General features: G+C 38.5%; 1 protein-coding gene across 1 annotated transcript in view; it reads right to left on the reverse strand.

Moving 5' to 3' along the window:
• Positions 1-3829: 3829 nt before the first annotated feature.
• Positions 3830-27124, reverse strand: part of LOC114617084 (EGF-like and EMI domain-containing protein 1) — a 572239-nt gene continuing 548944 nt past the window's right edge. Inside the window, exons 8-13 of the mRNA XM_028762604.1 lie at positions 23787-23909; positions 18130-18327; positions 16101-16274; positions 8118-8246; positions 4697-4831; positions 3830-4491 (exon numbers count right to left, since the gene is read on the reverse strand). Coding sequence (XP_028618437.1) covers positions 4412-4491; positions 4697-4831; positions 8118-8246; positions 16101-16274; positions 18130-18327; positions 23787-23909 — 839 coding nt within the window. The 3' untranslated portion in view covers positions 3830-4411. The remainder of the gene's footprint in view (positions 4492-4696; positions 4832-8117; positions 8247-16100; positions 16275-18129; positions 18328-23786; positions 23910-27124) is intronic.

Genomic DNA, 27124 nt, shown 5'->3' on the forward strand with positions numbered 1-27124 from the left:
TATGTAAATCTATACCTTTAAACTCCCCCTACCTTACCCCCAACACACACATGTACCTCACCTCTTTTTCCTAAAGCAAAACTCTGTTAAGGTGTTTGGCTAGTACTTTGGCAAACTTCTGTGTCATTGAAATGATTGTCAACAGTGCTATGATGACAGTCCTGAGATCCAAACAATCTCATTATAACTGAAACTTGTCAGACTTGGCCTATAACTCTTTGTTTGCAGGTTATCCTTGGGGGCATCAGTATATTTTCCAAAATAATTAGATGATTAGTCTGCTGCTAAGTACCATCCTCAGGGTTTCTGTTTCTAGATACATGCTAGTTTGTAGAAGGTCCTAAGCATGGAACGCTAATTCAGATCACCATGCCTATTCATGAACTACTAGGCAGTCTAAAACAATGAATTCATACTCAACCTTCTGAAGCCAATTGAAACATTATGCAAAATATTGTCCAGGCCATAGCTTTACAGAAGCTCTCAGGCGACTGTGCTTCACAGCAGAGAACATAGTGCAGGTAGACATGTCACATGGCTCCATGAATGCCTATAGCTGCAAGGGACATGGCAGGTAGCAGTCTATGGGCATCTCAAACAGCTTCAAATTTAGCTAATCATTTTTTTTAGGACTCTTCAATCTGGTGTTTCTCCTGCAAAATTGGTAATTCTAGTCTAGAATCTTTTAAAGTGCCTTCTGAAAGAACTCTAAATATCATGCTGGGTGACATTGGTTTCCACATGGCAGTAACTGTATCACCCAACTTGCAGGTCTTCAGCAATGAAATTTTGCTACTCTTCCAGACAGTAAGTGGAATCTCTTTGTCTTCCCCGCTAAATCTGGCTTGCCTTGGGATGTGTCATAATCAACAAAAAGAGGTAAAAATGTTAATGTGTGTCTTCTGATACTAGGTATTGGTCCACTCTTGTTGATTTTGGAGACTTCTTGGAATATCCTGACACTGCTGTGCTGTGGAGCTGAGGTGAGTGGTGGGACATGCCACAGAGAAACAGACAGGTTTGAAAGCAGAGATGCTTAACCAAGCCCAGTTTGTCCTGAAAAGACTTCCTTGTTGAAATAGATATATGTGTAACAGCAGTAAGACCAGTTGACCCACCTTGACAAAGCATAGAATGAAGGAGAACAATAAATTATCACTTAAAGCCACCAAGTACTGAGAATAGCATTGCAACAACAGTTAGTCAAATAGCCTCTAACAGTATATTGAGCAGGAGCTCAGGAACACACAGCATTTATATAGCTAGTAAATTCTTGACTTTAATCTTCATCCTATCTGTGTTTATTACTTTTATGCATGACACAGGAGTTTTCTGTGTAACCAGCAGCACAGTCATGCTTTCCAGACTTTCTGTTTCAGTGACCTCCATTTTCAAAGTCCACAGGAGAACTGACATTCCAGTCCCCAGAGGCCATTAAGGCAGGCTTGTAAAATAAGAACAAGAGAGAAAGGTGGTTGCAGGTTTTACTTTCACTGTTGCCTAAGTGAACTGGCAAATTCTGTGTGTGTGTGTGTGTGTGTGGTGTGCTGCAAAGAAAGAAATGTTCAATAGCCTTTGAGGATTTATAGCACTTCCAAGAGTATTCCCTGAAGAAATCAGTACAGGGCTGTGTCCATCACTTTGGAAACACAGATCTAGTAGCTGCCTTTTTTCTTTCTCTTTTTTTCCCCTGTTGCTGAAAATGTGTTGTGGGTTTTTTGTTTTGGTTTGGTTTTTTTGGGGCAATAACAATAGAAGGCATTTTGATATACCTTTGGAGGCACTTGTACAGAACAAACATGAAAATGAGGTATAATTTGTAAAAAGATTCTCAGAAGGTTGTCTCTGAATGTTAGCCTCTTTTCCACTTGTCTCTCCGGGTTCGCTTCTCTCTCTAAGAGCAGCCTAGGGAAGGCACAGCCTTGTAAAGTGTCTAACATGGCTTAAGAGAAACTGGGTTCTGTCCTATTACATTTCCTTTGAACTATTGATGGAAAAGGACAAGTAATAGATACTATTGGCAGATGGGCCCTTTAGAGACGACACATGATCCAAATCCTGACAATTAGAAACACTGGAGAAAGTATCCTCTGAACTCAGAGAAAACAAGAAAACTTTTTTAAATGCTTGCCAATGGTAGAAAGTTACAGTCCACTGTGCTCAGCTGTGATGTGTCTTTTTTAGTGGGCAGAGTCTCTAAATAGCAGAATTGCCATTTTCCGAGATGTCTAAACCAGATTGGCAGCCATACCCTCTGTAGATATTGTCATACAATGAGATCATATTTATACACACACACACACACACATACACACACACACATCAATCACAACTTTTGCTTCTATTAAAATGAGGCTTATGGGGTGACGCAGCAAAGTTGAAAGTTAGTCCTAAGTCTTACAGGTTTAGAGTTCAGTGTTCCCATCACAAGAGACTCTGGACCACTCAGAGACAATTGAGCTGTTTTGAGAAACTCACTATGGTTCCTAACTTGAACTTGCCTGCCTTGGAACTATTTGAATCAAGAGTTATTTTTCTTGTGATAGTACAAAGGTTTTCTAAAATGAGCTTAATGGGGGTAAGGGGTCACTGGACTACTGGGTTCTCCACACTTAGAGATCTGCCTGTATCAGGGTCTAAATGCATAGAATACAAACTTTTATCCAGGACACAGAGGCAGCTTTTAAGTGGATTTTCTTCCTCTATCACAGGTTACTGGAAGAAAGTGGTGATTCTGGTTTTGGAAGCTTTCACTGATAAGCTAACTGAGGTTGGTGTTGATTGTTTAGGGCTCTGTTCTTCTGTGCCACTGAAATAGTGCTTAATTGACTATTCATATGCAATTCAGACGCAGGCCTGGGGGTAGGATTTTTGAAGATGTGTCTGGCTCTCAGAGCACTTGGGCTACTGCAGAGCGTTAGACGCAGAGAGAAAAACAACAGGCCTGATTTTCATCTTGCACAACTCTTAAAGGGCTCTTTTTGCCTTGATTTCAACTGCCAATCACAGTGATCCATTCATATGCCCTCGTCTTATTCATAATTTCATTTCATAGCTAGACAAAAATATCAGAATCAGACAAAGTTATCTGATTGAAAAATAATATGTTTTCCAGAGATTATGGTGACCTCTCTATTTTGCTGATTTACATATACTTTCAACTCATTTTCTCTCACAGTGGGGAACTCAGGAGCATTTTCCAATATAGTATATGCAGCAGTTTCTTTAAGAAAATGTTGCCAGAATAAATTAAATTAACCCAGGTGTGTGTACATAGTATTATACCCTTGTGCATTTACTGTTTACTTCCAGAACAGGACATCTTATGGGGACACGAATAGAAGGGTTAAAAATCAGGACAGTGGTTGAAAGGGTGGCATGAGACCCACTCTTGTATTAAATACATTTGCTTGAGATTGGACTTACATTTCCTCAAGTTCCTTTCTTCATTGCTTAGAGAGTCACAATCTAGCCACCAAAATAACCTGCTTGGCTTGCTCAGATGCTACAGTTTTATAGTCACAGGGCAGGCTGAAAGTACTTCTCAAAATGATTGTATAAGGTATGCAAAGACAAATTTTAATTCTTCTGCTTCTGTGAGTGAACTCAACACTAAGCCACTAAGTGAACTCCATCTAAGCCTCTTGTTTTCTTCTGGTTTCAAATGATGTCACAAATTACCACTGGTTCTGATCCTTTTATTTGTCATATGTGTGCATTTTTTTTCACTAAAGAGCCAAAAAAGCTGTGACAATTTTTTCCTGAATAAGAATACCTAGTACATGATGAAAAGTATGTAAGCAATAAAAATGAACTCCACACATTTATTGATTTAAGCAAAGAATTACTGACCACTGTCTTTATTGCAGAAATGAGGAAACACTAGAAGAAAAAAACAGATATACTGCCTACATGGAATCTGGATTCTAGCAAGAGAATGGGCAGTCAGTATTAAACACAATAGAAATGGGTGAACAGGCTAGATTAGAATATGAGACATACTATTGAGCGACAAAAAGAACTCCAGGAAAACTGCCTTCTTAAGAAGTGGCATCAATGGAAGTCAGTGACAAGGTGACTAGACATCAGAAACATAAACAAGTATTCATGGAGTCTACAAGCCAGGGTGGCTTGCTGACAGATTGGAATAGCATTTCCCTAAATTCCACATGAAGCTGCACACACATATCTATACATGTTTCTTATTATTGGAATCATAGTTTTTGCTTGTATATTTGTCTAAAATTATATGATATCTAGATATTTGAGAAATGACAGTACTGGTATCCATATTTAAGTTGATCAGTATTAAGAAAGTATTAATAAATTTGTTTGGATGATTGGCTTTTAGATAGGAAAAGGAAAGTCTTTCATGCTGGAGGAGGGCATGGTCTTGGTTGATGAGTCTATGCTATTGAGCTTTAATTGTTTCCAGATATAATTTTAAGATGTGCGATCTTCTTCCTTTGCTCAGGCTGGCAAGGGGGAATTCTGAGAGCAGAGGCCAAGAAGGTGAGGTTAAATAATTGTATTGTACTCACGCCTCAGTTTCCTTACCACCAACAGGAGATCAATGCAGCCTCCCCATCTCCAATGACAGTGGTGTGGATTAACTAATTAATGACCAAATAGTGCTGAACAAAGTACGATCATTATTATTCCAGAAGCACAAAAAAAATCCATCATCAGATTGTACCTTCCTGGCATCTGTTGCCTTGGTAACCAGATTTGCAGGTGCAGCTACCATTTTTGGCACTGCATTCCAGGGTGTTCTCTTCCACACACTGACATTCCAAAGAACAGCCAGCTCCATAGGCTCCCCTGGGACAGCCTGCAAGCAGATTGAAGCAAACTGGTCACCTGAAAACCATGCTTTGTTTATTTGAATTTGTTAGTGCATAGGCATGACATTCTTTGGAGCTTGATTATAAGGAGAATAAGGGGATCATCATGACTGCCAGAAAAAAATTGAGGGAACAAATTTCTTTCAAATCAGGCAATTCATTTGCTTTTTGGCAACTGGACATGAACAGTGAAGCCTGAATTACTTAAAAGGCTGCAGTGATGCTGCGAGAGCGATTGCTTCTCAAACGTGCTTATTGCTGCCTGGACTTAATATTCTCCAAGGACTGCTTTGGCTGCCAGGCCTCCTCATCATCCTGCTGCAGCCTGGAGATGATGGACAAGCACTTTTGTGAAGGTTGGCCATTGTCCTTACTCCACCTCATTATATGGTAATCGGAAATAATTTTACATCACACAGATTACACAAAGCTTCCATTGTGACAGCGATATTATCTTGCCCACTTCTGTGGCAAGAGCTGCTCGCCCTGTCTTCTTTATTCTCCCTAGGCCATTGAGTTTTAGAGATGATGCAATGAGGACTGAAATGCTAACCTGAAAACAGCCTGCCCTTCTGTTTAGGATGGTATACCACAGTTCACGAATTCCCTTGCTTCTTCCTTCCCACCCTTCCTGCTGAATTCTTAGAACAGCTCAATTCCCTTTCCAAAACATAGCTCTGACAGTTACTTTGTTTCCCCGTTATCAGTGTTCAAGAGTCTTCTTAAATGAAGTATGCTTTAAGGTGCTCCTGGTCTCATAGTAATCATTTGGTGTGCCCTGACAGGCTTTGCCCTGTAATGTTGCCAGCAGAAAATGCAATGAGTTGTGGGTCTCCCCTGAGGATTAGAAGTGACATAGTAGAGTTCATTCAATGTAGTAGCTATGATGGCTCAAAACAAATCTCAGTTCTGGTTGCCAGGAACAGTGAGAATAATCTTTGAAGCCAAACAGACAATCAACAGGATCCTGTGAACTCTTAAAAATTTGTTCCAATTTTGATAGCAAGTGATTTTTTTTATGGCCTTCAAGTTCTATGAATGGCATCAGACTTCCCAAGTATATGGTCTGTCTTGTTCTAGGCTCGTCTTTTGTCCTAGGATATTTGCTTAGAAACTGGTTTGGAGAAAAAGAAAGGTTAGAAAGAATCTCTGTGGGTAATTCAGTATCTGTTCAGGGGTTGCTAGACATCAAAATAAAACACCTAACACTATATTATAAAGTCCTAATTCTCTGGACTTTCTTTCTGAATACATCAAGGATACAATTTAAGATTAGGTTGTTTTGAGATAGATGCATTTCTAACCCAATCTACATAATGAGCTTACAGACTGATGGATTTGTCCAGGGGACTGCTTGTGGTGAAAGCACCAATGATGGATATTATGCTGCCACAGAAGAACCTACCTACAGGAGACAATACTCCTGGGACAGGTCTAACATTGTTAGAGGACCAGAAAATGATTGACACCTTGAAACTGAACTCTCAGTTCCCTGAACTATCAGACAATAGATTTCTATTTTAAGGCACTCAGTTTTTAGTACTTTGTGTGGCTAGAAAAATAATGATTAATTGTAGGACTTGAGGTCCTCAGACTTAGTCAAGTGACATCCATAAGTATATCCAGAACAACTAGAGTGTGTGTACTCTTCATAAAGAGGGTAACATTCAAGAAGTGAATGGGCATCACCACCACCATCACCACTATCAGCAGTATGCTACTGTAACCACCGCCAGCAGCATTACCACCACCACCACAAGCAACAAATATGTTTGATGGTTTTCTTCCAAGTCTCTACTTTTCACAGCTGGTAAGTGAATTTAAATATGTGAGCCTAAAATTCAGATATTAGAATGTCAATTTTGTTGCTGAATTATGAGCTTCCCAAACTCTTTGACCAGATGTACTAATTTAATTTTTGTGCTCAAACATCTGATATTGTCAGATATTCAAAAGTTATTACTTCATATTGGATATACCTTGCTACATTTCAGGGCCAACAACAAAAATAATACGATCTTTGTGACTAGCCTAGTTTTCCTCTCTAGGCATGATATTCTAGAACATATCGTCTATACCTCTACTATGTAGCTATCAATGGCTCTCTACCTTCTCTTCTTTATTTAGCTACACTTAATGTTTTCTCATAATCCACACTCAGTTTATTATGAGTCATTAGCTTGGTCTCTTATTAATGTGGTCATAATTTATTATGCTTTTTGTCCAGAGACATTCTTTTTCTTAAGTATGCAAGTCCTTTGAACATTCAATTAAAGGTAAATCATAAACTACAGAAGGTCATGGTACCTTGATAACAGCAGTAGGAATCTTAATATCTTCATCAAGCAGTTATCATGAACTCTTAATCTCTTTGGAAAACACTATTTGAAGGTGGGAGTTTAATAACATTATTAAATCAGGAGATAGTATTTTTATGTGTGATATTAGTGCTTTAGTAAGGAAGACTTAAAGTAGATTTGCTTGTCCTCCTAATAGGAGGATGCCATGATTGGCAGTATCTAGGAACCACTCTCCTAAAGCATTATACCTGAGAAGCTCTGTAGAACCCTCAGATTCTAGAATTAAATACACTTATTTTTATAACCTATCCACTTTATGGTATTCTTTCATAGCAGGCTAATCAGCCTCAAGACACCAATGTTCATTAGGAGAAAGCTTCAGAGGACCCAGTCCCTTTGTAACAAGTTGTGGTAGGACAGATGAGAGAGGGCAGGAAGGGCTGAGTTTACTTCAGGTTCACAGATCTTAGCTTCAAGGTTGGAGGAAGGTCCCTCAGTGTTACTCCAGGAAGAAACTGTGGAAACTGGGGCTGAATTTACAAACTCAGATATTTTGGGTAATCATGTCTTTTTGCATGCATGGTCACAATGCAATCAGAAGGGTTGTGCTGAATTTTAAGGGTAATAGTGTTTTGTACTAGACAAAGAGACACTATTGGTGTCCAGACTATAAGTTCAGACTCCTCCCACTTAGCTCCTATAAAGTGTCAGCTGTTTACTGAAACAATCTAACAATTTTCACTTAATACCTAAATATATAAAATATAAAATCGCAAACATTTAAAATTTGGAAGTAGTTTTAATCATCAAAATATAGGTTTTGTAATTTAAAGAGCCCAAAGATCAGAATAAAATATTTGTGTTTTTGAATAGATGAACTAAATTTCTTTCCTTTTGACCTTTGGCTGAACTGTCCCCACACTATTCTAAGCCACTGTGCTTCACAAAGGGAACAATCATAGCTGTTACTTACTAAGATGGCAGAATCTTCCATAGCGCCCTAGGTCACACATGCAGGCACCATATACCCTGTGGCAATGTGCATTGTTAGCACAATGACATTTTCTTTTGCAGTTCTTCCCAAAGAACCCTTTCAGGCATCCTGTGGGGTATGGAAACAAAGTAAAGATTAGCTCACAGGCCCAAATTGCTACAACCTTCCTTTATAAAATATGAATCCTGAGTACCCACCCCTACCTGAGGAGCTGTAGGCAGCTGATGGTTGTTGAGGGAGAGGCAGTAACTCTCCTTTGGGGAGTTGGCCACTGGTAGGTTGTTGATGTACCCCAGCAGATGACCACATACCCTTGCACATATGGGTAATACTAAATGTATGCACTGGAAGACTTGAAGTTCGGAGGGAGAGAGGTGGGATATTCTGGTAGAGTTGCAATGAGGTTGTAGTGCTGGATAGATATTATCAAAATATGATCATAAATGGATAAAAATAAAAATAAACCTTTTTGACAGTACTTTGAGGATTTCCTACAATGTGTGTTGATCATATTCACACCCTCTCTTGCAACTCTCCACAAATTCATCTTTCTTCCAATTTTGTAGAATCTTTTTCTTTTCTCTTAAAAACAACAAGTCTAATTTGTGATGCTCATGCATTGTTGGATGTGGGATCTTCAACTGGACCTTGGTGGAACTACTAGAGTTCACAAACTTTAAAAACATAGTTCTCCTAGCAGTTACCAATTAACAATAGTTCCTCACTAGGGCCAGGACTTCAGACCCACATCCTTTTTCCATGCTGGGATTATATGTGGTTTGAGCTTATGCAAGTCTTGGATATGCTGTCTCAATTGCTATGAATTCATATGCACTGCTGCTATGTGTCTGGAAGATTTCTTTGTAGTCATCTACCATCTCTGGCTTTTAGTTATTAAATATATCATATATATGATATATATTTTAAATATATAATATATTAATATACATATGAATATATATATGAAGCTTAAGAAAGTCCAGGTTTCAGTCAATAACTCATTTAGAAAAGTGCTTATGGTACAAACGTGAGGACTTGAGTTCATTATCAGAAATAGATGTTCGTATGTTCAAAGCCATCCTGGACTATGTAGTGAATTCTAGACCAGCTTGGTCTACATACTGACAACTTTTCTAAAACAAAGCAAAACCAAAACCCAAACCCTATTGTTCAGGGTTGGTCTGATGTTGCTATGTATTCAAACGCTAAATTCTGTACCAGAGGATCTGGTTGCCCCAAGACAAGGGAATTCCAGTGTATACAAGCCTTTGTTGTGCAATCTTTAAATTTAAAACTATTGGTTAAATTAAGGTGCTACAGCCAATTACTGGAGGGAATAGAAGTAGGCGGGGGCGGGGGGAGTGGTTTCAGTTACCTGGCTGGAGGTCACAGGTAGGGACCAAGAGGGGAAAAGAAAAGAAGAAAAAGTGAAGGATGAAGAAAACAGAAGGAACAGTAGCTCTTCATTAGATAAGATGGACCAGGAGCGTGCGCCAAGCCAAATGGTGCCTGAGAACAGGCTGGTAGAGCAGAAATAACCTGAGAAGATACAAACAGGAAGTATTTGAGGAGCACAGCTGGGAAGCAGCTAGTCTAGCATTAGAGAATTAGATTAGGGGTCATCCCCCATTAATTGCACAAAAGCTAAATAAATAGATCATACTCTCTGAGTCTCATTCATTTGGAAGCAAGGCAGGGATAGGTATAATTCAATTTATGTCACACCTTGTCTTAAAAACCCAGGTAAATAGTATACTGAGGAATGACACTGGAGGTTGACTTCTGATGTCCCCACGTACTTACATAATGTGTATCTGCAATACACACAGAAGCACACAGATGCACAAAGAGGACAATGTTTTCACTCTGGTTAAATAGAGACTAATGAGGTTTTTTTTTTTTTTTTGTAAGTGTATAATAATGATTCTGCATCCTCTGCTTGAAATCTTACTATGACCTGCTGTAGCTCCTGTCTCCACTGTGCTTCCTCACCCTTAGTGGCTCACAGTTGGTGGATCTTCAGAAGGAGAGCAAGGGGAAATGGAAACCTCAGGTGGCAAGTGAGCAAGATGAGAACAAACTCTTGGGAAGCAGCTTCAATGGGACAGCTCCTTTAATTGAGAGAACAAAGTCTATTTGCTTTGGGAAGTGGGTAGGGGTCTCTGGGGAAAGTGTAAATCATTGGCCAGGGCCAGGGTGCTGAGCACACCTACTATGCATACAGAGGACAGGGAGCACATCCTGCTTGCTAAGCTACATGACCTTCTCCAATAGGCAATGGTGGGGGTGCAGGAAAGCATGGGGTAGGATATGAGAGGGTGACGAGGGGCCATGGGTAGGCCAACATACATGGTGTTTCACATTCTTGCTCCAGGCCTACTTTGAAGAGCTGCAAGCTTCCCCAGCCCATAGCTCGTCAATGCTACAAACTAAAAGCTCCAAACTGGGCACCTAAGCCAGTATGCTAGCAGAAGCAGAACCCATGCTCTGCATTTGTGGTTGCTTTTTCTGAGGTCCTTGACATACCACACAGCTTTACATCCTTCTCAGGAATGCCCTCTTCCCACATTGCCTCATCTGATTTCTCTCTTTTACTATTTCATAAATATCTGCTTGCCAGGGTCTGAATGGTACTATGGTCTTATGCCCAATCATGCATCACTGTTTAATTTTCAATTCATTGTATCAACATTTGTAATCTATGTCTGTCTTGAACTAGATCACAACTTCCATAGGGTAGGACTTCTGGAACAGTGTCATCATTCCCGGCAGAGCTCAGTGCAAACATTTGAGCATATATATATATATATATATATATATATATATATATATATATATGCAAATATTGCTTGTAGGGATAAGAAGTTTAATGGTAAGCAGGAGGCTTCCTACACTCCAGAAAGGAAAGTACATTTGATTTCCATGTTCTCATTGACTGTTCCTAATGAATTTCCCAAGAAACTCTAGGAAACTCAGGGTAATACTTTGTTTATTATCTTTCTGTCTTTAGCAACTGAGCTCTGCCAAACCAATGGAGGAAATGTGGCTTCTTCATTGGTTTCCATGAAGAATCTATACACATTTGTCACTGGCATTTTGTGAGCTCCATGCATACTTTTTCATCTCCCTTTCTTTCTTCTTCCTCTCTTGCTCTGTTTTCATCCCCTTTTACTTTTTTTCACATGAGCCTTACTCTCCTCTTTTTGTTCTCTATAAAAGATGAGTTCTCCTCAGGCCCTACTTCCGGACCCACATTCAGGAGCCCAATATTTTTTTTTTTGGTAAGAAAACAAATTCTTTTCTTGTATCAAGATTCATTCTGCTTATATCACAGCCAGCCAAGTGTCACAGTTACTGTTGTATTGCTGTGAAGAAGAACAAATCAACTTATAAAAACGACATTTAACTGGGGATTTCCTTACAGTTTCAGAGGGTGATTTTATTGATATCATGACTGGGAGCATTGCGGTAGGCCAGCAATCAAGGTGGCATAGCAGTAACTCAGAGAATACATTTTATCCTTAAGATGAAGGGAAAGAGAGGACAGTACCAGACCTGGCATGGACTGTTGAAATGTCAAAGCCTATCTCCAGTGACACACCTTCTCTAACAAGGCCACACCTCTTACTTCTTCCTAAAGAATACATCAACTAGGAACCAAGTACTCAAATATATGAGCCTATGGGGTTCATTCTCTTTCAAACCCACACCAAGTGCCTCTTATTTTGTTCTGTTATGTTTGCCATGGCCAAAGTAACTTTATTCTTGTCCACATAGACACAGCCTTTGAAGTCTTCATTTCTGTTTGAAACTCTACTCCTCCAAACCTCCAAATTATCAGTAGCACATCTTATTGACAGGACATTCCTACCTTCTTCACACATCTTCCCATAAACACCTGGAGGGCACTGGCACTGTCTAGTTTGAGGATCACAGATGCCTCCGTTCTGACAATTGCAGTTGCCTGTGAACTCATTTTTGTTAGCATCTGTAAAACAAAGTGTGAGTGAATTAGGAAAGGTAAATGTGTGACAGAACACCCTGTCCAACACAGAGGAGCCAGAAGGATAAGTCAGAATGAGAGATGATTTTTCTATTAGGAGGACTACCAAGTAATTGAATTATTAGTACCTTGTAGACCCAGGGTAAAACTCTGGCATAGTCCTGGTTTCTATGATTTAATCACCCCTGGGGAAAATTCAGATGATATAACTGGTGAAATAATGATGACGCAAAGAAATACTAACAAGGTTCAAATAGTTATGACCTTATTCCTTAAATTGTAATCCTCATGGTTTCAACACTATCTAGTCATATTTGTTGAATAACTATAAGCAACCTTATTGAGAAACAAACTACATATTCTACTTTGAAAAATGAAGAAAAAAATACATGAAGAAAAATGACATGTTTTAAAACTAGCAATGAACACAGCTAGAGTGCTCCTGGGAACTTGGGGGCTTGAGTTCTCTTGTGGGCTCTCATGGTATTTTGCATTCTCAGAATTTGATGAAATTAAGTAATCAACAAATTTGTCTGTTTGTTGATTCTTTTAGAAGTGCCAAGTATTTAGAAATGTACACTGAAGAAACTGGGACTTTCTTTAACATGATAATCTTATTAGCTGTTTTAGTTGATATTTTACCATAAATTTTATTCTCAAGCTACACTTATTATGTGTCTTGGTTAGGGTTTCCATTGCTGTGAAGAGACATCATGACCACAACAACTTTTATAAAGGATAACATTTAAATAGGGTTGGCTTACGGTTTCAGAGGCTTAGTCCATTACCATCATGACAGGAAGTATGGTAGCATGCATGCAGACATGATGCTGGAAAGGGAGCTGAGAGTTCTACATCTTGATCCACATGCAGGAGGAATGAACTATGAGCCACTAGGCAGCTTTTGAGAACTCAAAGCCTACCCTATAATGATACACTTCCTCCAACAAAGCCACACCTACTCCAACAAGACCACACATCCTAATAGTGCCATGCCCTAAGGACCTATGGGAGCCAATTTTATTCAAAGCTCCACGTGATTTCTCTTGTAGTAGCCTCCTACTATCATATGAAGCTTAGCTTCATATTCATCTTCTATTTTCCCAGTATCTTTATTTTCTTTCATTTCTTTCTTTTCTTTTTCTCTTTTTTCCTTGTTTTAGTCATTGAAAGAAGGTCTAATGTACTCAGTATTGACCTTGAACTCATAATGACTTTAAAATTCTAATCCTCCTTCCTCTACCCCTTAAATGCTGGGGTTACAGCTCTACTCTGCTTGTTTGTATAATGTTAGTATTTGAACTCACAGCCTTGTGAATTCTAACTAAGCATTCTACCTATCAGGCTTATCCATTGTTTTTCCTCAATTTCATGCCCTAGTCTTCTATAGTAAAAAGGAAAAAGGTAGCAAAAGTAAGAAAAGAGAAAGATATTGGGGAGCAAACAATTGTTGAGTTTTATATTGTTAGTTTATGTGTAGTATAACATTGTAATTTTCCAGCATCTATAGAAGGGACAGTTTTTAAAAACAAAAATAGAGAATTCACAGTGGCTTTCAACATATCTGGGCTATAGTATGTCATCTACATAGTGGATCAATGGGATTCTCTGCTCCTCGACTCCACCTTCCCCAAAGTAGAATATTTCCAAGATATTTTATTATCATAATATAAGATAAAGACTTTAGAGGATAAATTGTTAACAGGAACATGTCCTAAAATGAAGCTGGAGGACTTGGAACACATCACTAGCTTTCCTGTTCATCAGCAGTCCGTGCCTTTGAAAATTATTTCTTTCTTTCCTTTTTATTAGGTAATTAAACAGTGTTCAGTGATTTCAACATGGAGTTTCTACAAAAGAGTCGTAGTGATAAAAAGCTCTGATGTTGAAATTAAACAATACACTGTGATACCTAAATCATTTCTGTATAATTTTTGAAGTAATTCCTGAGAAGTCTAAGTAAATATTTTCATAGTTGACCACTGAAGCTACTGGTATAATCATCCACTCAGTGGTGAGCCTCAGGGTCCTGACTCCTGCCCAGTCTATTTTTAAATTCCTTGGTTGCATTTTAAAATGACAGTCCTCTTTAAAGTATTCAATTTATATGGATTTTAAAGAATATCCCGCCAGGCGGTGGTGGTGCACACCTTTAATCCGAGCACTTGGGAGGCAGAGGCAGGTGGATTTCTGAGTTCGAGGCCAGCCTGGTCTACAGAGTGAGTTCCAGGACAGCCAGGGCTATACAGAGAAACCCTGTCTCAAAAAACCAAAAAAAAAAAAAAAAAAGAAGAAGAATATCCTGCTTCCTTTTAACTGAAGAATAAGGTGAAATCGGTGAATTTATTTGGGTTGTTCTGTCTTCATTCTTAGCCTAGGCTTTCTGAAACAGACTTTTCCAGAGAAGGTCTTGTGAGCACTCAGGCCATCTGTCAGGTATTTCAAGTCTGAGGACATGGATGTCTTGTCTTTTAATCAACTGGCTCTTTCAATTAGTTTAATACTTGTATCAGTGATTTTTTTCAGATGCCTCAGGAGTAGATTATCTAGTTTTATTTCTTATGCTACCGTGACAAGGACCATGTGGTCAAGTCATATGTATATATCAATGGCTTTGCATGATAAAACAAATCTTTATATTGTATTATTCATATGATGTCATTATATACATTTTACACTATGGAATATGTGAACTTAACAGTCACTATAACTGAGGGTCTCCACCAAGTTTTGTCCTCTCCATACTGATGTGGTTGACATTTCAGTAGAGAGTACATTACGACAAATAAGTAATTGGACCTTACCAAAGAGAACACTCTCTGAGAAAGAATATCAATACAATAGAGAGAGTGCTCCACACCTTCTAAAAAGATCAATGCTTGCAGAGGACTGCAGAATCATGTAAAGCATCATGTGACAGGCAGTAATAGATCTTCAGAGATCCTTTAATACAGAAGCCATTGAACTAAAAGTGCAGAATATGAACTGGCCAGTGGTTTAAATTCTTAGAAATAGTCAATAGTTGGCAAAGACAACAATAAAGTTTTTACAAAATGAGAGGGATTTATGAGAACCTGATTTTAGAAGGTTCCTCATGACTAAGTATGCATCTTATGTACAGAAAGTAGGCTGCTTAAAAGGTTGAGAGTGGCAGAGAACATGATCACAGGGATTCTTGGGAAACAACTTAAAGACCTGAAGGAGTCATGCTGGCCAAAAGATGTCACTATGTCACCTTGGGTCCTGTGCCTGGCCATGTAGTAGAACATATCTCTGCCCTTTTGTCTTTCACAGAGGGAGCTAAAAGGAAAAATCTGCTCACACCATCTTCCACATAATCATAAAGACACATAATTTTAAGTATAAGAGAAAGTTAAAAAGAGAGAAGAAAACTCAATATATTTCATTTTATCACGTGGAAGTTTCAACTCCTAAAAGCTGTCTTCATTTAAAACACAAATGAAATGATATTTGGTTTGCATCATATTTAAATTTTTGATAGCTTCTCTTAAGAGACTTATATAAAAAGATTAAACCATCACCATTGGCTATGTTCATGTAATTTTTTAGAAGGGGAGTTGGGGTAAACAACAGAAGCAAGCCCAGTTAAACAATTTTGATTTTTAAAATTTTATGCAAATTCACTGTGCTTTGTAACACAAATGCTTCCTTGTTTTTCCATTGGGAATAGCTGGCCAGGTGCTGGTGACTTATTCAAGTGCAGGGTTTTCATAAGACTGGCCTTATTAGGAGCCTTTACTAATTTCTATGTTTTATGTTTTAGCGTGATTTGGAACACTGCCTTCCCCTGAGAATACAGAATCTTCCCATGCTATTATATATTCAATATACAAACACCAGCATTCACCAGCACTGTTTACATACAATGAACATATTAGGATCTCCTACTGGATAGTTGATCAGTAAATTTTAGGGTGCTTTTGTTGAGGAGAACTCACCCACAGGAGCTTGCTGCTCTCCCCCAGTTCTTAGGATACTGCTTTCATTGCATATGAGGCCAGTCCATCCTGCTGGGCAGAAGCACCCACTGTTTCCTTCTTGGCATCTCCCTCCATTCATGCAATCTTCACAGCTCAAGCTGCAGTCCCAGCCAAAGGTGCCACCTAAACAGACTGCCATGAGAAACCAGGTAAGCTGACTCCTGGTAACATGTGTAACCATAAGCAAAACAAAATTCTTAATCCCATATAAAACCAGATTAGGTATCTTTCCAAAAAAAAATTCCAGAAAAGGACATTAGAAAAGAAATATCTTTCAACATAGGACAGATTTTATTTCTGTCAGATATGGTATTAGATTATTTTCCCATCCTTAAAGGGCTATAAAAGAACAATAGGTCTGGCCTATGATTTATTCTAGAACAGGGGCAGATAGCCCATGCTTGTTAATGCTTTCCTTTTTAGATAAATGTTTCTATACATAGTGTTTAAAGTGAATTTTTATTGAAATGTAACATTCATATGTAATGATGCACATGTCTCAAATATACCCTTCAGCAGCCTACAAACTCAGATCAAGATATAACATATTACCTGCCACCTAAAATGTCAAAGCTGTTAGTCTCTAAATAAAAGACTATCATAATTTCTGACACCATACTTTTTTTCTGAATGAATTATAAATAGAATTGTAGAGTGAACACTTTGGTGGTCAGGTTTCTTTTGTTGATATGTTTGCCGTATTCTTCCACATCCTGTGTGCAAATCTTTTTTGTCTGTATAGTTTCCTATTTCCTACTGAAGTGCAATAAATTCACATCTCCATTCTTTTCTTGATGGAGATCATCCTAACCTGAGTAAGTATAGAGAAAATTTTTTACTTAGTTGTTTATACTTGAGCTCATGTTTTGTCATTTTGGTGTGAGAGAGAAGGGTGGATATGGGGCCTTGCTCATCTGTGCAGTGCTGACTTTCACCATGTTCACAACTGTGCTACTGGGTGCTATGCCTTGCACCTGTCTTGCTTTCATGAACTGGCAAATGAGTGAAAAAAAAAAAAAGAGGATTTCTCTCTTTCCAAACCCAGTCAAATGATTTCATTCTGTGCTTGTGCCATACAACTATATTTGTTCTGATTTTAAATAAGCAATGCAGCAGAGACTTAATAATGAAACATTCAGATGTTTCTTTATGTGGGAGCATGTATAGATATTCTGATAAATGAACTATAACACAAATATATTACTGCTAGTTTCTATTTTATTTTTGAATATATTTACTGTTTGTTTATTTAGGACCATGTATATATGTGTGTGCACATGCCATGGTACATGTGATGAAGTCAGGGGGCAGCTGTTGGGAACGATTTATTTTCTTCCACCATGTGGATCCTAGATTTGAACTCAGGAGGGTTAGTAGTTGGTCCTTTACTTAATGAACCACCAACACAGCCTATTACCCCACACTCCTATTTCTACAAATACCTCTATTTATGTCTTTATTATATAAAAAATGGAAGCCAAGAGATGACAAATTTGATAGGAAGGTCTGCAAAACTGAAGCATTTGGTCCCATTTTTCTACAAAATCTCCCATTCCAACATTTGATTACATTAATTAATTAGCAATTAAATAATTATTTGTCATGGTTTGTGTATGTTTAGCCCAGAGAGTGGCACTATTAGGAGGTGTGACCTTCTTGGAATAGGTGTGTCAATGTAGGTGTGGAGTTTAAGACCCTCATCCTAGCTGCCTGCAAGCCAATCTTTTTGCCTTCAGAACAAGGCGTAGAACTCTCAGCTCCTCCTATACCATGATGCCTGCTTGTTGCCATGCACCTACCTTGATGATAATGGACTAAACCTCTGAACCTGTAAGCCAGCTCCAATTAAATGTTGTTGTCATTAGAGTTGCCTTGTTCATGGTGTTTGCTCACAGCAATAAAACCCCAGCTAAGCCACTATTATCACAAGCTGGAGTTATCTAACAAATATCTGATGATGAGAGCAATGAATGAATCCTTTACTCACCAACTCTGTGCAAGGCTGTCATCTCTTGAACCTGTCCTTCTGCTTCTTGATCAGCATCATCACTGTCTTCTTCATATGAAGCAGTCAGAGAAGTATCATAATAAGGGAATGGCTGAGGTAGGCTCTGAACCAGAAGGCCTGGAAACCTCACGATGTCTATTCCCTCTTTTTCCTCCTCTAACTGCTCATTGTCTAAAGCTAAGGCCAGAGAGAGAGAGAGAGAGAAAATGACTTTCAGCAGTGTGGATAGAAGAAAGGAAAATGCAACCAAGCATTGACAGTGAGAGCCTTAACTAGACAGCCAAGCAGGGATGACTAATGTACAACGAGCTTTGAGCAGGCTTTTCAAAGGCCCATTGTACTAATATCCAGATGCTGCCAGCATGGGGTTGAATTACAGTAGATAGAACACAAGGGAAATAAAATAAGGCTAGAAAAAAGAAAAAGAGGGTAGAGGAAGTCAGGAAGGAGAAAAGGAATGAGTCAAAGAGAAAGATAAGAGAAAAGTAATGGAGAGTGATGAGATAAAGGAGAGGGAGTAAAGAAGGAAGGGGAGATGGAAAAAGGGAGGGAGAGAGGGAGAGAAGGGGGAGAGATGGAAAGATAGAGAGGATAGAGAAGGAGAGAGCACTGAAGGAGGGAGGTAGGGAGGACTGTGAAGGTTTCCCTTCAGCATGTTGAATAGCAGCAGGTAGAAGGAAGTTAGGGAGGACCCAGCACGATCCCTTGACTACTGACGGAGACAAATTCTTCCATCATTTCTGATTCTGTATCCTTCTTCAGCGGCATAGTCATATGTTCCCATGGAGTTGATACACAGCTGGCCACAATCCACACTGACATCCAAACACTCATCCACATCTAGGAAGAGTAGCGTTAGATAGCATCTGCCCTTTGTGGCACTATGTGACCTACATTAATCAGTAGCAGCACTCTGCCACACTGAAAGCAAGCAGAGCCCCTGATTATCTGGTACGTCTACCTAGTGACTTTCCTTCTTTCTTTCACAAGTTTACTGAAGGTTGAGTACATAAACCAAGGCTTTCTGATGCCTTGTTTGTGTAGCTTGGATGACGAACATAAAACTTAAGTTCAAAAGTTCCAAGCTGTGCCTTATTCTGTCTGCAACAATGTACTAACTTCTAGACTCAAGTATGTGACTGAACACTTACTTTTTTTTCTCATAATTCCATCAAGGGTTTGTGAAGAACTTTTGATATAGAAGAATGCTAATTAGTCTGTTCTCATGTATCTGATTTATGACTGAATCTAGACTCAGATACAGTCACTCATGTGCTAGAGACACAGAAGGTCCCTGGATGAAGCCACACTTCAGCTTCACTTCATGTGGTGCATACCTTAGCACCGAGGATGTGTATGCATTTGTGCCATGCAATCACATCTTGGCTCACTCTGCTTAGGAACAGATGGTGCATAAAATGCAGCTTTTGTTGGCTCTGTTAATTGGATGGAAATGGTAAATGGTAATATACTCCACCGTGTTTAGTATATATAGATAGCACACTGTGTTTTTCTTTGATATATACTGAAGGGCTGGCTTGTAGTAGTTAAAAACCTGGCTACCATCACAGTTTAGGATTTGTTTCTTTAAGCAACAAAATCCCACTTTCTCAGTGACATTAATGTCATATGTTTGACCTGCTACTGGAGTAGATAGTACTATTATGAACTTTGTACAGGCTTCAATAAAATGTTTTTAATAATAATAATAATAACAATAATAGCAAGAACTTAAAATCAATTATATATTGAGGTACTTTTTTGTTTTTAATCATTTTTTTTTTTTTTTGGTTTTTCAAGAGTTTTTAATCATTTTTAAGTTAGCATACAATGCAGTTGATTTTACTATGGTGTGCTTATACACATATACCATTGAAGTTTTGTCTCACTCTTACCTTCTCCTACTGCCCTATCCTACCCCTTTGTTACCATTTTTAAATAACTTCCTGGTTCAGAATCTGCCCTTCTGCTTTTTTGTCACTTGTGTTCATTCTCTTTAGCCACTCCCACACCCTGTAGCGACTCCCATCACACCTTTTAGCCATTCCCACTTACCTTGTCATCCTTCCCCCTTGCTGTCTCCTTTCTATCTTCACGGGACAAATAGATTTAAATTTTGATAATTCACATGACAAATAAACATGGTAACTGTCTTTCTTCGGGATCTGGTTTATTTCACTCAATATAAATGATCCCTAGTTATATATGTTATTTCTGAAAATATCCTGATTTCATCTTTCTTTAGAAATAAAATTTTATTTGTGTGTGTGTGTGTGTGCGCGTGCGCACCACATATATTTTATCCATTCTTTGACCTATGGATACCTCGGCTGGTTCTGTATCTTGGTTACTGTGATCAGTGGAGCAATGAATATGGATGTGAAGAACTGTGTGACTTATTGACCTCTCCCTTCCAATCCATACAGGGTGGTGGGGCTCTGATACATGGTAGCTCTAACTCCAGAGTTTGGAGAATCTTCCTCCCTGACTTCTGGAAGGGCTCTGTGACTTTACCTCTCACCAGCATGTATGAAATCCTCTTTCTTTGTCCTCAGCGTGACTTTTAATGACAGCTATTTTTAATGTAGCTATTGATCTGCTCTCTGATGTATGCTGTGCATTTTACTGCTCTTTAGACTGTCTTCTCATTCAATGATTTTTTTTCCTTTTGGTGAAGAAGCATTTTTAACTCCTTTTAATCTAATTTGTAAATTGTTTGGATGTTCCCTTTGGTTCTGGAGTCCTCTGAAGAAGTTGATTCGTATGGCTCTATCTCGAAGTGTTTCATCTATAGCTTCTGTTAGCAGTTTCAAGTTTCATTTGTCTCATTAAGATATGTGGTCAACTTTGAATTGAGTTTTGTACAGGGAGAGAAAGAGATGAATTTAATTTCTTTTTGCTACAGATGAATATATGATTTTCACAGCATTTGTTGAAGACCACCTCTGCGATAATTCAGTGCTGATTGGTACAGACAACACTACCCTAGGAGCTCAGTTGCCAACATCTCCAACAGAAATAATGAGCCCTATGTCCAGTGAGAAACTCTGTCTCACAAATATTTTGGAAAAACACTTGAGAGAGACACTGATATCAATCTCTGGTTTCCACATGGACTTAACTGGCTGTCCCCCACCCCCTTTCTCTCTCTCTACATCACTCAGTCTATAGACTCCAGGTATTTATGGTTTCTGGAGGGATATACTTTTAATTAGGAAAAGAAAAGAATTAATAAGTTCTCTGAGAGGGGTAGATGAGCAAAAGATAGCTAGGAAAGAACCCATCAAGTTCAATATAGTAACCAGAAAACCACTGAAGTTAATAGAAGAAAGAAAGAAGAACAAAAATTAATCCAACTAGCAACAACAAACAAACATAAAACAGTACATTGGTAGCTTTTCTCATAATAAACTTAAATGTAAATGACTTAAACAAGAAATGAGTTGCAGAATGGTTGGCCCTATTAAGTTTCAACTTTCTATTTTTTCCAAGAGCTATACCTGTTCTATATATGATTGAAACATCTCATCCTTCAGGGGAAGTTCCTTATTAAGCAGGAAGGTAAACAACTCAAAAAGATTAAGTCTCTGAAACTGACCAGATTCACTCAGCGCCCTTCCTGTCAGAGCAAGAAATAAAAACAGAAAGCCCCCTTCTGTAGAGTAAAATTGAGCTGCAAAGAAGACTCTGTACTGAGACCAGTTGTCCAGGAGCAGAAACCAACACAACTGCCTAGAAGAAGTTTAAACAAGAGTCGCTTGGCAGGACATGAAGTATGCTCCAAGATTCTCAGCTTTTATGAGCTGTCATCCATGTTGGGGTGTATTTTGGTGATGTAGCTGTCTTTAAGTCATTCATTCTACTGTAAATAACCTCTCACCCATACTCCTGGATATAAACCCATGGTCCACCGATGGTGGATTCTGGTGGTATCCATACTTCAGATTTTCATGGGCTCCCTGGCTAGTGTGAGTAGGCATATGTGTAGTGTCTCCCCAGAAAAAGTTCTGTTACACAGCAACATATTAATGACATAGACATTCACAGGCTGAGAATCTAGTGATAGAATTCAATTTATGAAGTAAAGGAAAGCCAAAACCAAGTTAATAAAGCGATTCTGAGAACTGATAACATAGACTTCCAATCAGTGTTAGACCAAATAGATAAAGAAGGCCATGTATTAACAAAATGAATAATTCCCCAAGAAAAATGTGACAATTATAAATAAATATACACTAAGTACTATAGCTCTCATTGTCATAAAACAAAATCTAATGGGAATTTTAAAACTACATAAGTCCTGATGGAATGATGCTGGTTAATTTTAGTATTCTAACCCTATGTTTAGAGAGGTTATCCAAACTAAAGATGAACAAAGAAACTTCAGAGTTAAACTATATCATGGACCAAATGGACTTAATAGATATCTACAGGATATTCTACCCAGCACATATAGAATAAATATTCTGAGTAGCCCATAGAACTTCTGCAAAATAGACCACATTTTATGCCACACAGTAATTCTTAACAAACAAAAAATAACTGAAATTATTCATCATCACTTGTCATTTCACAATTGAGTAGAACTAGAGACCAATAGCAAGAGAAACAACTATCTGTAAATAACACACAGATATTTGAGGGACTGAGCAGTGCACTCTGGTGTGACTTTTAGAGGGAAGCCACAGGATGATGTAACAATGAATTACAGGAACTATTAGACTTTCTGTCTCTCTGTCTTTGTCTCTCTTTCGTGTGTATGTGTGTGTGTGTCTGTGTATGTGTTGGTATATGTGTGTCTGTGGTATATGTGCATGTATGTGTCCATGTTTGTGTGTGCTCATGTGCTTAAAGGCTGAGAGTCAACATCAATGTCTTCTTTGATCACTTGCCACTTGCCACCTTATTGTTTGAGACAAGGGCTTTTATCTAACCTCATCAGCCAAGCTGGTTGAGTTTGTGACCAAATCTCAGGGATAAGTAGATGCTGGGATACCATTGACTAGTTATACTCACTATTTTAAGATTCCTCTTTATTAAGAAAAATGTGAGCTATTCTAGAAAGCACCTAGAAGTGTACAAATTTTAACAATGTAAGAATTTGTGAGATGACACATCTAGAGGTGGCCTTGGCTTTGTTAACATGTGAGAAATTCTGCTGCATGTTATCACTCTTGTGACAAGATAAGCCGCTTATTTTCTTCCTCTTGAAAATGGCTTTCAGCAACTAACTTTGTAATTGTGGTCTAGGATGCTAGAAATGTCTCATTAGCAGTGTGTTGCCTTCTCCTTCATCTGTTCTCTGCATGCACATTTGTTAAAAGCATTATGGACCAAGGAACATCATCTTAACCATAGCTGCCTTTAGTAGAGTGATAATCTAGGTCAAACATCATGCTAGCACTGTACTTTTTTTTTTATAAACTCTACTTAATTTACTTCCTAATTCTATTACTGTCTTCATTTCAGTGATGAAGATCTCGAGTTCTCCAAAGTTAGAGCCACCGAGGTCCACATGATATCACAGAGTGAAAACACAGAAATTCACATTTCTTCAGCATGAAAACACTGCTTCCAAGCTTCCACCCACAGACTATATATCACATCAGTTGTTCCAGGAGATCTCAGGAATTTACCATCACATCCACAACCATCTGAACTGATCTGAAAGCCTTCTCCACAGCTGCACTCATAGCCTCCTAAGTAGTTGATGCAGAGCTGGGCACAGCAGGCTTCTCCGCTCTCGCATTCATCAAAGTCTGAGGGGCAGAGGACATTTGTGTTACTGCAGGAAAACAGAATTCAACAAAACTGCCAAAGCTTCGAGAAGCCTCAAATGAAAACCGTTTGATTAACTACTTCCCACTACTCTGGTCACATAGTACAAATACTGAAGAAACGATCACACAAAATAATGATACCTACTCTGTGTTCATGTTTCTTGCAAGCTCTTTGCATGTCTGTTATTTATTTTAAACAAAAGTACATAGTCTTCAAATGCATTCATAAACATAGGAAAAGAGAGATTTCTGCTATTTTTCCCAGTTTGAAAAGCAATCTGATTGAATAAACAGAACCTGAAGAACAAAAAGACAGGATCGAGAAGGAAAAGTCAAAGAATTTCATTTAGTAATATTTGACAGCAGTGGAGAGAGGATAGCCTCAGACTCCATAATGGACTTCTTCAGGATCTGAGATCAAAGAGTATTCCCAAGTGAATATCCCCCTCACACTCAATTAGGGAGAGAGTGGGAACTCTATGCCTTTGAGAAGAGGCACACTTATTTCACATAGTGTGTATTAAACTCTGGAGTATTCTAGAGTTTTTTTTTCTTAAACCTGACAATGATACATGTCATGGGATGAGGTCTATGGGGTTTTGTTAAAGCTGTGAAATCATTCCCTGGAATATCCTGTCAGACAAGCAGTTGTCTATTAAGCACTATCATTCCAGAATTCTACAGTCATGAATGGTTGTTCTTAAGATATAGCTGGCCTACAGAAAATCAAAAGGCCCCAGTGTCTGTGGAGCCTAAACCATTCACCCAAACAGTAATGTACTTGGCCAAAGTTTTGAAGGGTCATTCTAAGCAAAATAGTGAAAGAGTTGCAATAGACACTGCTTTCCTCTGCTCTGGGCAGCAGGGGATTTCATGGTGAAGGTGTTGGGTTTCTGCCCCAGCTCAATTCAAGCCCCTGTGTGTTGAGCTGTTAGGCTGGGTGGCTGTTACTGCTGAGCTTACAGAATCCTATCGCTCCAGGACTACACAGGTACTAAGAGGTCAATGTCTCAATTAACCTTGGAAGAGTCAGTAGACTCAAGGAAATGAAGACAAGAGACTGGAAGGAAAGGAAATGCAGTCAGTCAGTCAAGGCGAGGGGTCAGCAGAAACTATCTAAATGAAGGTCATCTGGGCACAATGCTTTCTTTCTCCTGCAAAAAATGTCCCAAGGAGCCCAGCTCAGAAAATGACAGTTATTAGTTTTTGTCATATTAAGCCTTTCTCTGGCCTTTAGCTTAAACAAGGTGAACACAGAAGATAAAAAACAAAAGATGACCCAGTTTTATTTAATGTAAGATATAAGTTTCCATAATTTTTAAAAATTTCAGATATTTTAAATTATTTTTTGAGTTAAAAATAGTACTTCTAATCAACATACATACATATAGGTCTCAACTAGCAATGGATACAAGTTCCTCCCATAAATATGTCCCTTGTTCTGATTACTATTGTTTTGCTATATTTTAGATCATTTGCCATTTCCATTACTCTGGGAAGATTTCTTAGCTTTCTCCTGCACACTGACTCTTATTCAAAAGCTTAGCAAAAACTTACCACTTCTACAGTATAAATCATGTTGATGTGGGTATGGTATACATGCATGACATGTATGGATATGGGTGTACATTCATGCCATATGTGGGTATGGGTATATATGCATGTAGTGTGTGGATATGGTGTAAATGCATAACATGTGTGGGTATGGGTGTACATGCATTCCATGTGTGGATATGGATGTTCATGCATGCTATATGTGGGCATTGATATACATGCAAGTCATGTGTGGGTATGGTTTACATGCAAGTCATGTGTGGGTATGGTTTACATGCATGTCATTGGGGGTATGGTTTAAATGCATGTCATGTGTGGGTATAGTTTACATACATGCCATGTGTGGATATGAGTGTACATGCATGCCATGTGTGAATATGGTATACATGCATACAATGCATATATATATATATATATATATATATATATATGTATATATATATAATCTCTGGATATGGGTGTACATACATGTCATGTGTGTGGAGAGTGCACATGCAAGTCATGGGGGTGCAAGTCATGGTGGAGAATGCACATGTAACATGACTCTTTCTCAATGCTCCCCCACTTTGTTTTATAAAAGGGTCTTTTACTTGCTAGATAAGCTGACCAGCAAGCCAGAAGTATTTTCTTCTCTCTACCTCTGAGTTCTAGGATTACAAGCCCAGCTTTTTACATGTATTCTGGGGATCAGAATTCAGGGTTTCACACTCACAGAGCAAGGAATTTACTGCCTACATCTTCACCTCAAGTCGTTTCTAGAAAACACTGTCAGTTCATCCTTTATACCACCTGATTTCTAGATGTCATTATTTCTTTTCATATCCCCGATGAAGTTGTTGCTTGTCTGGCTCCTCTTATGATCATACTTTATGGCTTTTTGCAACTGCACAGAATGTCACATAGCAGCAGTGATGGAATGAATCACTCACCAGGAAAATCTAGCCCTAGTCAAGACTAGAAGACTCACAGAACTGTGGTGAACGCTTCTTGTACACTCAGCTCTGAAAAGTATCAGGCTGAAAAACCCCATCCTCTGTACACAGTTACTGAATAAAACTCCTAAACTAAGACATACACCCTAGAAACTAGCCATTCATTCAATTTGGAATTCCTCAATGAGGTCAGACAACTACTTTCTATATACAGCTCTCGAAGTTGCAGAATGATACTACTGAAGTTGAGCACAGTTAACTACTGGTGCTAACACACTGGATTGTCTTTGTCTTTTGTACATTCTCATCTTTAAAAAGTATCTTATATTAACATATGAGAGAACTCATGGTTGGTTCTACAAAGTAGCCAGCAACAAGAAGGGTTACCTTCTCATGGTCTAAGTGGGTCATTGCCTTTTACCCTACTGATTATCTAGTCTTCAGAAATAAGCATTTTTATTGTTGAAATGAAAATGTGAAAATGAAACAAAATGAACCATGAGCAGTGTAGCATTGCCTTGTTGACTGCGGAAATCTCATAAATATGCAATTTTCTGCATTCTGACCCTGGCAGATGCTATACTTTTTTCTAGCTGTAAATAACAAGTTTCCAGAATTGTACTTTTCAAAGACTAAAGATATCAAGGTATATATATATATTGAGAGAGAGAGAGAGAGAGAGAGAGAGAGAGAGAGAGAGAGAGAGAG

This window comes from Grammomys surdaster, unplaced genomic scaffold, assembly GCF_004785775.1.
Source record: "Grammomys surdaster isolate TR1022 unplaced genomic scaffold, NIH_TR_1.0 62, whole genome shotgun sequence".
Taxonomy (NCBI): Eukaryota; Metazoa; Chordata; class Mammalia; order Rodentia; family Muridae; genus Grammomys; species Grammomys surdaster.